The sequence below is a fragment of the Rhipicephalus sanguineus genome, chromosome 4, assembly GCF_013339695.2.
Source record: "Rhipicephalus sanguineus isolate Rsan-2018 chromosome 4, BIME_Rsan_1.4, whole genome shotgun sequence".
Taxonomy (NCBI): Eukaryota; Metazoa; Arthropoda; class Arachnida; order Ixodida; family Ixodidae; genus Rhipicephalus; species Rhipicephalus sanguineus.
Window position 1 is genome coordinate 172,434,622 of NC_051179.1, and position 13,033 is coordinate 172,447,654.

At 44.4% G+C, this 13,033-nt stretch overlaps 1 protein-coding gene across 1 annotated transcript in view; it reads left to right on the forward strand.

The window, feature by feature from the left end:
- The first annotated feature begins 11,342 nt into the window (after positions 1-11,342).
- LOC119389126 (uncharacterized) overlaps positions 11,343-13,033 on the forward strand; it is a 23,173-nt gene continuing 21,482 nt past the window's right edge. The window contains exon 1 of the mRNA XM_037656366.1: positions 11,343-11,574. Coding sequence (XP_037512294.1) covers positions 11,489-11,574 — 86 coding nt within the window. The 5' untranslated portion in view covers positions 11,343-11,488. The remainder of the gene's footprint in view (positions 11,575-13,033) is intronic.

Sequence of the window (13,033 nt, forward strand, 5' to 3'; positions counted from 1 at the left end):
TACAGCGAAAAGGTCAATAAACAGTTAAAACAGTACAACCCATTATTGCAGAATATTTCTTCAGATTGTTGGGCATGCACGGTAGGTGTTCTCACTAATGCACGGAGTTTTTACAACTGAACGCTTCTAAAAAGGACACTTCACAATCGTACAATCTTTTTTAAGGTTGGCTGACGCAATGTAGGCCCTTAGTTTTGATAAACAAGGCTTCTTCTGCGCCGTTCCACGTTGTCTCGACTCTTATCCAGGACCAAGGGGTCCTACAAACGACGAATGCATCTGCAGGCTTTACAATGAATCGCCTAGTTAGGCCCGGTCCCTTTGTCAAGTGAACGTTCATGCTCTCTCAGCCGTTCGTTTAACACCGCCCCGTTTGTCCTATGTAAATTTTATTGCATGTAAGTAAATTCTGATAAACCACAACTTCCTTGCACCTGACAAACGGTAAAACCGTTTGCAAAAATGCAATACGTTTTCTTTGAGCCATGCAGTATTACAAATTTTCACGGGGCTCATTGCACTAAGTTACGCCTGTAGGCTATAGGATTTCTTTCCGTGGTTGTGTGGCAAACCACGTGACTGCCACGCAGACGGCCTGGGTTCGATTCCCACTAGAACCCAAGGTTATTATAATTGATTTCTATCTATCTCGACTTCTGGCTTACGGACAATGCCTCGTTTTCGCTCACAACGATTGACGCCAACACTGACGAACACACCGACGCCTGCACCGAAATTTCTTCAACACGACCACTTTAACGCTATAGCTGTAATGACCATCTCAGGGGTTTTACGTGCCGAAACTTTTAAATGATCATGAGTGACGACGTCGTGGAGGGCACCGGAAATTTCGAGCATCTGGTGTTCTTGAACAGCGCTGAGATCGCAGAGTACATGGGCCTCAAGCATTTCACCTCCATCGAGAAGACAGTGCCGCGGCTGGGATCCAAACCACAAGTGCCGGGTCCACAGCTGAAGTTAGTGTTTCATGATTAGCGAGGTTAAAGCTTGAAAAAAGGACGACGTGCACTAAGGCGGACAAAGGACGGGTGCTGTCTGCCATAGTCCACTCCGTCGTTTTCTGGCACTTCACCCTCGTTCATCATGCACGTCGAAGCTGCAACAGGAACTGACAATGACCACCGCTACAATCAAGAGTGTTCTTTAATTAGGGTATCCTGGTAAATTGTGCTGAGGTGTGAACGAAAATTTATTCTCTTATAGTCACGGTGACAAAGAGCACCTAGAACGACGAAAGTTCACCCGCAAATTTAATCTACACGTGTGCAGTTAGTAGCAGCACCCGTGAAATAATTAGAAGTAGGCACACGTCGCAGGGGTCGCAATGCCTCTGTAAGTGTGCCATTCCTGCTGTCGTATGAGCAACAAAAACGGATCTTGTTTGTGTGATCTGTCATTTTATGCCAGTGGCTGCGTTACCTTGCTTTTTCTTCCTATTAGTTTACTTTTAATCAATCAATCAATCAATCAATCAATCAATCAATCAATCAATCGATCGATCGATCGATCGATCAATCAATCAGGTTTTTTATTCATAACAAAATTGAGTACAGTGCGTAATATTTATGCAGTTGGGATCTCAGAACTCGACGTGAGTTGTGGAAGGTGTCCCTTTGTCAGATGGTGCTATTTGTATCCGTGTAAAAATATCTTACGCATAGGTGTATACAAAACGAAACAAAACGTTATACACTGCGTAACAGGAAACGAAATTATGCAAACCGTAAAAGAAAACATTAGAAAAGGAACAGAAAAAAAAGGCTGAACCGTACACAATACACGAAAGGAAACTAAGCTTTTGTAAATTTAGGCATTGCACAGAAAGTACTGACGCAGTGAGTTAGAGAAATGCTGAATGGATGGTGATGAAGTTATTTCTGTAGGAAGTGCATTCCGAAGATTTGCTGCGGTATTTATAAAAGAAAATGCTCCATAATTTGTGCGAGCACGTGAAACTGTTAACAACGTTAACAAAGAGGAACGTGTTGGATAGTGCGTAACATGTTGATGAAATTGAACTGACGGACAGTGTATATTATTTCTTATAAATTTGTACGTAAGAACTGCAATGCGGAAACGAATGTGACAAAAATAATGTGTGGGGTTTAACGTCCCAAAACCACGATATGATTATGAGAGACGCCGTAGTGGAGGGCTCCGGAAATTTCGACCACCTGGGGTTCTTTAACGTGCACCTAAATCTAAGTACACGGGCCTCAGACATTTTCGCCTCCATCGAAAATGCAGCCGCCGCGGCCGGGATTCGATCCCGCGACCTTCGGGTCAGCAGTCGAGCGCCATAACCACTAGACCACCGTGGCGGGTGAATGTGACAATGCAGCGTTAAAATATGTAATAGGGGATAAGCAAATGATATGGACTCACTACGTTGGGTAAAACAGATTATTCACAAAACTGTTATTCGCAAACTGATTATTCACAAAGCTTCCGCCTTATTGAGCTCTCCGTGCTCATTTAACCCTACAATAGCTTAATCGTCGCGAGAGCTCTGCTTTTACTTCGTAATTCTGGAGGACATCACTCTGTAAGAATAATGGTTTCCAAAATGCGCTATACAAATTGTGCGGATATGTGAGCTAAAAACTAAGCAGGAAAACGAGTCTAGTAATTACTTTCTTTCCTAACATGAATTTCAATACAAATTGTTCCATATCGCTTCCTTCTTTAACCATCACTTAATTATGCTCACTTCTCAACTTTAGCTTATGGGAGTTTCACTTTGCTTATTTATTATTTATTGCTTATTTACTTGATTTTGCTCTGTTAGGATTTGTTTGATTTTTATTTATCGGACCTCCAGCTAGCCTTTGGCCACAGGTTCGACAAATGTTTGCAATATGTTCATTTTTACTCTGGAAATAAGCATTCATTCATTCATGCATACTACCATCATGTCACTCGCAGCTCCGGCGCGACATGTCAAGCGTCGGCAGTTGAAGGCACTGGGTGGCGCGGGAGCTTTTGGTGGCAAGCCCCGTTTCGGAGGCGCATTTCCGGCAGCCGCCGTAGCCGCAATCGAAGCAGTCGATGCGTCCCCTGTGCGAGACGATGTCAAGGCAAGCGTCTCCATTAACGGCAACGGCAGCTTCAGCAAGGTGGGCCTTCCTATGTACAAAAGGTTGTCCTCCTAGCTGACTCGGTGGGAGTTCGACTACTCTCGCGTAGCCGTGCGTGGATGGGTATCCTGAGCATTGGGCCATAGCTTAGTGCTTGAGCCCTAAAGGGTCCTAGGTGGAAGCAACACACTCGTTTGGCCTTCGCTATACGCATGCGGTACCCCCGAACTGATCTATTCGCGGGAACTTGGTATTATCATTATCATATCCTGATCTGTTTTGTCTTGCCAGCCTTCTAGGTAATTGTTGTTCTCCACAATTTTTCAGACGGCAGAGGTAAACCCTATGCACTATAACCGCCTTTGAGCTCAAATATAACACGTAGGAACCGTGCACCCTTGGCGACTTTATTTCTACTTACATTTTATAGCGTCCCCTTGTTAGACTCGGTTATTGGTGGCGGACATCGCTGCACAAGCGAACTCATTTTGCATCCCTTTACCCTCTCTCCTGCGAATGCGCAATCATCGTGTTATGAAAAGAAGGTTCTACTTTCGACAGAAACTTTTCTATTCTGCCTGCTATGAACGGTCCTACAAGGACAGTTACAGTCCTTCATTTCTTTTTTTTTTCGCCCTGGCCCATATTCTAACGCGATCATTGAGTCCTGTTTAGACAGCTACGAAAACAAGTTGCAGTGACTTGCTGTTTTATATAGGCGAGAAGCTGTTTCGTGCATACGATGATCATAGTAATGTCACATCGCACAATGAACGTTTCGCAAGGAATGATATCAAATCATAATTTCAAGACTCTGAGAAGTAAGGGAAAATGGAAGTAATATGCAAAGTGTCATGCAAGCGTAGAGATTACAGTAAAGGGCGACAGGAAAAAATCTCATCAACGACTTATTTCCTCTATGATGACGACTGTCCTGCAAAAAACGTTTAAAGTTCAGTACAATAGAACACTGGTAAAACGAGGTATCGGAATTACTTCCTTCGCTATATTATGGGCAATCTGCCATCTCTGCGGCTAGCGCGTCACCCCGCTTTTGGAGTTCACGTGTTCTAGTAGTTACGAAAAATGTCGCGAGAGATCGTCACTATCTCCGGAGCAGCCGACGCGACAACTTAAATTGATCACAACATCTGAGAATGGCGTCCGCGTTGTGAGCGGCTGCATTGTGCCGTGGCTGGTGTTTTCCTGTGTGTTTTTTTTCTCTCAGCGCCTGCATAAAGCTTTAAAAAATGAATCACTCTACAACTAACGCGCTTAGACGAGGCCAAGAACGCGAAATAAACTTGACGGCATGCGATTACCTCAGCAATAGTTCGCCGCTGGCAACAGTTCTTAAAACGGATATTTTGTGGGCCCATTGTAAAAAGAGTTTCTGCTGTCGCTCAATGTAATTAGTCATTCGCGTGTCCATCGTCACGACACCTTCGCTAAGGAAGCAGAGATGCGGGAAATAGAATAGCAGTGGAAGCGCTGCAGTGTATGGCAAGCGGTTCTGACAGGGTCTAGACGTAGATATGAAAGTATCTCACTTTTTTACTCTGCAGAGGCATGCATTTTCAAGGTGTTTTTGTCTGGAGTGCTTCGCGACCGATGTCTGGCGTGCTTCACGATAGAACTAAGTTGGAATCATGGGTGATATTTGAGGTTGGGTGGTATACTCTCTCCATTTCTTTTATGCAGAGGAGCAGTGCTTGGCAGTATCGAAGATACATGTATCTTAGATACGACCTTAGATACTCCTTGGGTATTTTGTATCTGTATCGCGATACGTCGCGCAAAACGTGTATCAGTGTCTGTATTTCCGATACACTGAAGAACGTATCGTGTATCTTAAGACACAATATGCTGAAATCGCAGCACCACCACGCGAAACAAACTTTGGCTGAACTCCGCTTCTCAAGCTGATACTGCTGCCACTAAGTCACCAGAGCAAAACTAAAGGCAGCGACATGATTTCACCTTTCCACCAGAGTTTTCTGGTGAGGATAAGCATTGATCTTTGAGCGTCCCTGTTGGTGAAGCAGAGTCACATGATGGCGCTCGCGCCGTCTCGACAGACAAGCGCGCGAACCTCGCCGTCACCAACAAGCCCGCATCGCTACCCTCGTCTACGCCCAGCCGACATATTTTCTCGTTTTTTTCTTCTTCTTTTTAGTTGTGTCAGTGGCGTGACACTTGGAACTTAGCCACTGTCCTGTGACGCGTACTCCAATCCTTGCGGCGTCTAACGCACACATTTTGATGCCGCTGTAGTGTCGTTATCGAAGTTGCTCTTGCGTGGTGCTTCGTTACGATGTCTGAAGAATGCAAGAAGGGAGCGTTGCTTTGTGTCTCGTGGCTTTCACACATCGGTGATTTGAAGGATCTCGTGGATGTAAGTTTGACATACATACAGTGAGATTGGCCCATATGCAAATAAGATTCTAACAGCTGTAGCACCACCGGTACCGATGCTGGATCTAACAGAAGAAGCATTCACCTAGCAGCAGCCCCGTAGTGAGAGATGTTTTTCGAGGGGGGGGGGGGGGGGGGGGGGGGGGGACTTGCTGAAAAGCTTGACTATTTGAGAATATCTATTTTTATTATTTATTTTTGCTAAAAACACCTACTTCACAAGCCCCCCCCCCCCCCTTCTGGCTACGGGCCTGCCTAACAGACGCTATCTTGACGTACGTCTCTTTTTCTTTTATTCACACGGTTTTTAAGATCCTAACTTTATTGTTAGCACAAGTTCTTTCTTAGCTGTCCTTATTTTTCATCCCATACATTACCTATGACTCTATAGTGCTTTTTTTTTCTGGTGTGCTTACTGCAATATGGCTTTAACGTGCTGCCAAGTAAGCTATCTGCTTTATTCTTTCTTTGACTGTCTGCGTCCTTTATGATGGAGTTTACATACTTATATTCCACTTGAATTTACTGTTATCTGAAGACGATGTTAAGAACAGATATATAGTAAACCGGGAATGCCTGGAGTCTACAGTAACAAAAATTCTGCTTACTATTAGGTAAAATAGCGAAATTGAGTTCGAATTATAATAACGTAAGTTACTAGGAGCCAGAATAAATTTGTTAGCAAAAAGTATTCCAGAAAAAATCCCATTCAAAATGCTCCGTTTTGCTCATTAGTGTCCCAACGTGCCCTTTTACGCTATTTTCCATGGGCACTTAATTTAATTGTCATTAGCTATTAGGGCTACCCGCCGCGGTGGTCTAGTGGGTATGGTGATTGACTGCTAGCTGACCCGGAGGTTGCGGCGGCCGCATTTTGATGGAGGGAAAATGCTAGAGGCCCGTGTGTTTATATTTAGGCTTTAGAACCCCAGGTGGTCAAAATTTCCGGAGCCCTCTATTACAGCGTCTCTCATAATTATATTGTGGTACTGGGACGTAAAACGCAACAATTATTATTAGCTCTTGGAGGTACCGCCTTTATGGTGTTTCTATACTTAGTAGCTGTGTTTGATACGGAACCGCTTTTCTATTTTACTCAGATATATTTATTTTCCTTTTAAGCCTTCCATAAATTCGTTTACTGTTATACTAACCACCAGGTAATCGAAACTATAAGCGGGAATAGTGTGAATAGCGGTTGTGTCCTTCGGTGCTTTGTGCAACTGTACAATACGTCCGAAACGTTTCTGGGCTGCACATGTACTTGGTGGCGTACACCTGACCGGTGATCCGTTATTGCGAAAACCGTAATACACGTACGTTTACGAGTAAGGTAGAACTCCACAGCGGTATTTGCGCCGTCGTACGCATGTTTATTATTGAAGTGCTTGTGATTAGATGGCAAACCTCCTAGCTGGTCGGCAAGCAGAACAGCGACTCCCATCAATTACAAAAGCGACAAGCAAAAACCGCTGTCCCCGAAGTCTATAAAGAGCTGTCATGTTAAGCAGCTAACGCAACGACAATAAGTTGTTTCGGAGTGAAACTAATATACCTTGAGAAGTACGGACTACTGGGCGAGTTGGTAACTCATCTTGAAGCTGTGGTGCGCAAAAGAACGAAAACACGAAGGAAGGCAGACGAAGCACAGCGCGAACTATCAACTGAAAATTTATTGAAACACCAAACATATATATATGCGGTTAGATGACCCCGTGTTAAAAACACGTGTACACACATTGATTGTCTCACTGACGCGCTTCCAGAAAATTTATCTCCGCAGCAAGTAGTATGACTTCAAAGTGAAAGCAAGACGTTCTGAGCACGGTACGGGTTCAAACAAACTACCTGTCGCCAGCGTCCCGTAGCTGCACGGCGTTTCACATCGTTTAAAGAAAGTGGGAGGAAGGTACGGGTGCAGTGTTTTATTTTCGGCTGGCTACCGTTTAGGCAGCATTTGCGCGGCTGTAGACAGGAAGGTTGAGGGCGGGGAGCAATACAAGGGCGTTTGCAAGGTAATAATAATAATATCTGAGGTTTAACGTCCCAAAACCACGATATGATTATGAGAGACGCCGTAGTGGAGGGCTCCGGAAATTTCGACCACCTGGGGTTCTTTAACGTGCACCTAAATCTAAGTACACGGGCCTCAAACACTTTCGCCTCCATCGAAAATGCAGCCGCCGCGGCCGGGATTCGATCCCGCGACCTTCGGGTCAGCAGTCGAGCGCCATAACCACTAGGCCACCGTGGCGGGGCATTGTTTGCAAGGTAAAGCACAGGCCTAAAGAAGTTGAATGCGCCACGGGTGTGGTGTACGACATTCCGCTTTCGTGCGGAAAGCGTTATGTAGGACAGACCGGGCGTTGTATTAATAACAGGCTGATGGATCATAAAGCTTCCCTAAAGGGACAGCGATGCTCTAACCTTTCCTTGCACTGCAGAGAATGCGGCTGCGCACCACAGTTCGCTGAGACGACGGTGGAGTCGAGGTTCAAAGATAGGGTAGCGCGTGAAATTGAGGAAGCCTATCTGATTAGCAAAGCTGGTGATGCATGTGTCGCGAAGCCCTCCGTCATACTACTTGCTGCGGAGATAAATCTTCTGGAAGCGCGTCAGTGAGACAATCAATGTGTGTACACGTGTTTTTAACACGGGGTCATCTAACCGCATATATATATGTTTGGTGTTTCAATAAATTTTCAGTTGATAGTTCGCGCTGTGCTTCGTCTGCCTTCCTTCGTGTTTTCGTTCTCTTGCGCACCACAGCTTTAAAATATACCTTGAGGAAGAAGTGCAATACGTTTGAGATACTAACAGTCACTTCATTCAAATGAAACCAAATTGGTTGCATTGAATAAATTTTCAGACGAACATTTTTGTGCATAAGAGTTTAGTGCTACATCATAAAAAATTGCAAATGTATCGATGTATCTTAATATACAATTGGAATGTATCGTATCGGATACAATCAACGTTGTAGTATCTTGTATCTGTATCTCAAATACATTTTGCCTCAGTATTTTGTATCGTATCGCGATAGAATTTCAAAGTATCTTTGCCCTGCCCTGTAGAGGAGTGCTGAAACTACAATGCATATATCTTGGTTCATCGCTGCACATTCGGCCGGCGTCTGTATCTCAGTTTCTGAGTTCAAGGTTTTGAGCGCATCTAATAGTGCAAGTTGCGATATCGCAAATGACGCTGAGCCAAATTACTTCCCGGCATATTCCTCTGTTATAAATTTAGTTACCGTGATCATAATTGAGAGACGCTTTCTATGCACCTACATGGGCAGCACGGAAAATGTGGGATACCTTTAGCTTCCTACGAGCACTTGTGCTTAATCATTTTTTCACAATGAGATTCCACACCGGTCTTATTCACAGGCGCTAAATGTAAAATATTCCCATCTGATTGAAATTACCCTGCATTCCTTAGCCGGAATATCATGCCGCAGTTCCCACTCGAGGACCCCTGCACTCATGTGTCACCCATAACCGACAAATTCAAATGTGAACCCCCTTACCTGGCAAACCTGATTGATGTGAATGTCACTTAGACGTGATGATGTGAATGTCACTTAAACGCTCACGCAGAAAGAACACATTTCACGCAAAGGAAAACCTCATTCGCAGGCGTCTGTCAAGCAGTACTACCTTTCGTTCGTGCGAGATAAAGCCTTCAGCATTCTGCGTCACTGCGGCGTGGTATTTAGCGGGTATCGTTCAGCGTTTCCTTCTATCATGTCGCTGGAGAAATTAGCCAGAAACGGACCTTTAGCAGAATTTACTTAAGAATAGTTCTGTAGGCCCCATTATCGTCATTCGAACGCTTAGACAGTGGGCTGTTCGTGGTTGATGCCAGTAGTGCATATGGGAGCTTCTTCAGCGGTTGTGGTACCCTAATAAGCAGGGAAGCCACGCGCGAGTGGCTCACAAACGCCACAAGTACCACGTTGCGGTATGAAAGCCCTGTGCTTTCCATGCTTGCAATGAGAGAAGTAGTCAAAACAGAACGAAGGGACTGGGCTTCGCGCTTCGGCCTTCAGACGATGTTATCGCGTACAGCCTGCACAAGAAACCCAGCAGTCAAATCAAGTGCGCTTGTTCGCATGCTTTTAGCTGGAGCAACTCAAGGAATATGTAATTATTGGAGAATTAAGGCATGTTCACAATAGTAGATATAAGCAAAAGTTTTGACGTCATCTTACACGAGGTTATGCAATATGTCCCCTTACAAAAACATCCTTAAGTTATTTATTATTTTTTCACAACACGCGTTTGCCAAGTTGTAATTGTATAACTTCCCTTTATGTAGTTGTATCACCTTCCTGCCCAACCAATTAAAACGAACAGTACTTAAGTAAAGAGCAGGAGATCTATACAGTCTTTTTTCTTTTTTGATAATACAGATGTTTAATAAAAATGCTATGACAGTGTCGTCATCGCAGACGAACTCTGCGCCAAGGCAGATAAACTTTGCCGCACCTAAAGTTGCATTCAAATGAGTAATTAACACGAATTCTTTAATGAACTTCTTAATTAATAATTTACGGGTGTTGTTTATATGGAAATTTGTGAGGCGTCACAATTTATGGCATACCCATTTTTTTAAAAATCGCAAAAAAAACGCATGTAATTTGAGATGATAATCACCGAAATTCAAGACCCCGATCGAAGGATACCGAAACTGATCGCACAGGGCGAGCAGGAGATACGTCGGCCAAGTTACGTCAGGCAAGGAGCTCACGTGGCAATTTTTGAACAAAGGCGCGTCGCAGCAGGATATGTTCTGCAAACAGGCAAGTCGTCCTAAATACCCAAACGGACCGCTTATTCTTTGTGTTCGATGTGTAGTGCTTATTCGTTTCTTTCGCGCTGTACGCAAGAAAACCCCAATTTCCACTTTCTCATTCACTGCACAGCTGAAAACTAGGCAGTAGCCGCGACGGCGCTACTTCTTGCAGACGAGTGCACGAGTTCTTTGCACTTTTTTTGAGTTTAGCAAAGAAACGAATAAGCACTACCCACGAAACGCAAAGAATAAGCGGTCCATTTGGGTTCTTTGGACGACTTGCAGTTTTTGCAGAACATGCTCTGCTGCAACGCGCATTTTTTGAAAAATTGTCACTTGAACTTTCGGTCTGACGTAACCGGTTTGACGGATTTCCTTCGTGCCCGCCGCGCTCAGTTTTCGTATCGCCTCGATTGCGGTCTTGAAGTTTTGTGATTAATATTTCAGATCACGCGCATTTTTTTGCGATTCTCAAAAAATGGGCATGTCATAAATGATCGCGCCCTACAACTCCTCTATATAAACAACGGCGCTAAAGTTCAGAATTAAAACGTTAATTAACGATTTTTTTTACTCTTTTCAATGCAACTTGAGGCGCGGCAGAGTTTTTCCGCCTCGTCGTAGAGTTCGTTTACGAAGACGACAAGTGCCTAAGTATCAAAGCATTTTTATTAAAAATCTGTATTGTCTAAAAGACACTCTATATGCGCCGCATCCACTGCCTCAAATTGTCGGTGGGTGTCACTTCGTGAAAAATAGCTTCACTTTTCGTTTGTAACGGAATATGACCCATAGCTGTCGATGTCAGCTAAATGCAAAAAGTCTCGCCTCCTTAAATTTTGCTAAACGTAGCTCAGATTCACGATTTTATTTATTATAAAATATAACTTAAACGATACTTGCATATAGAAAACAACACGATATACCGTGGCTATGGCCGTCTTGTTTACAGATTGAAGAGGGTACAGACTGAAATTCAAACTGAACAGTGTTTGGCTACGTAAGTTTGTCTCGCTTATGCTTTGCAGGATCGGTACCTTTGTGACGCCGTCCTCTACAAGTTCTGCACGACACCTCGCCGAGAGTTCTATTTCAGCCGTGCTGCCAACGCTTGCGTCTTGGTAGGCTCAAACCCAGGCGTTCAGCTTTGCAACCGTGGTGCCAACCGATACGCATCGATGGAAGACTGTTCCTTTGATTGCGTGCGAACGCCCCGCCCGAGCAGAAGGTGCTTCAAGACAGACCTCTTCACCACGTGCATCAGGTGAGGATTTTTGTGAATCACAATCCCTTGCGACACACTAGACGCTCTTGAATAAATATGGTAGCACAAGGTAACGGGACACCAGAAGAACACGGAGGCACACACAGCGCTACACACAGTTGTTCTTCTTGTGTCCCGTTACCATGTGCTACCATAGTTATTCAAAAATGCCGTACGAACAAGCCCGGCTTGCAACTCTATACTAGACGCGTAATCATTGGACTGTTGGGTTTCATGTCCCAAAGATGGACATTGTAGTATGGAATGCATAGTAGTAAAGTGCACCGAAGGAGTTTCTTTCGGCCTGCATTTGCCAGCCGAGACCCCGAAGGACAGTGCATCACTATTTTCATCGCTTATCATCCTGGTTATGCGCTATCCACAGCCCCGAAACTGAGCCTGGGGCATCAAGTTAAGAAGCGTTACACCATAGCCATTTAGTCACCACGGTGGTCGTATATTTCTTTTGCCAAAGTCGGCCGAATAATGAGCGGTACTAGTGATAATGGACAATTGGTCAAAATCAGTGAAAATGTTTGGCAGCTTATGAAGGAAGCTCTTTACTTGATCGACAGCATTTATCAGGCGCACTAACCCTCAGTGGGAATTATTTCAATTAAGCTCCCTGATCGGTGCTTGTTCATTCTCCCTTTGTTATTAGGCAGTGGGTGATTTCAAGTTACTACACTCTTAGCAAACGACCGCTTAAAACAACGCATATAAGGCGGAAAGTAGGTCAAATTTTCGACGCTTATAAATGGCTCTCTAAGCGGCCTACTTATACGGCTCTTTCATGCGGCCCTTCTTTATACGGCCTCTGGCTAAGCGGCTCTTTCTTATGCGGCCTAAATTTATGCGGCTCTTCCCTATGCGCGGCCATCTCGTTGCCAGAAGGCCGTTTAAAAGTGACCGCTTAAAGTAACGCATACCGTCGATGTGGTTAAGCGGTATTTCAGGTCAAATCTGTCCGGCTTATATACGGCTCAATATGCGGTCGAAATATATGCGGTACTTTTCGCAAATTTTTAGAAAAAAAAAAGAAATTCTTCTACGTTGTAGTTGATCGTGCAGTGTACCTCTTTTTTTTTCTTTTGTTCTCTTCAGCCTTTCAACTCATGAATATGCATTTACACATCACAAGAACACTGCACAGAGAGTCACAAACCATGTATCAACACACACACACTCCACCACGGGGATTTGAACCCAGGCCAACCGCGTGACAAGCAGACACTGTAACCACTACGCCACCGCACCACACGATCTGGGTGGACTTCCGCGGCTTTATATATGCACTTCACGTTATCTTGGACGATTTTACGATCGGCTACAACGCTATAATTTTGCATATATGAGAGGCATCGTTCGCGTATAATGCGCGTGTATACGTGTGCACGACCTTAAGCGAACCCTCGCGGGCAGTCACAGTCAGTTTGTGTGTGGAATTATGTTTCTCGTC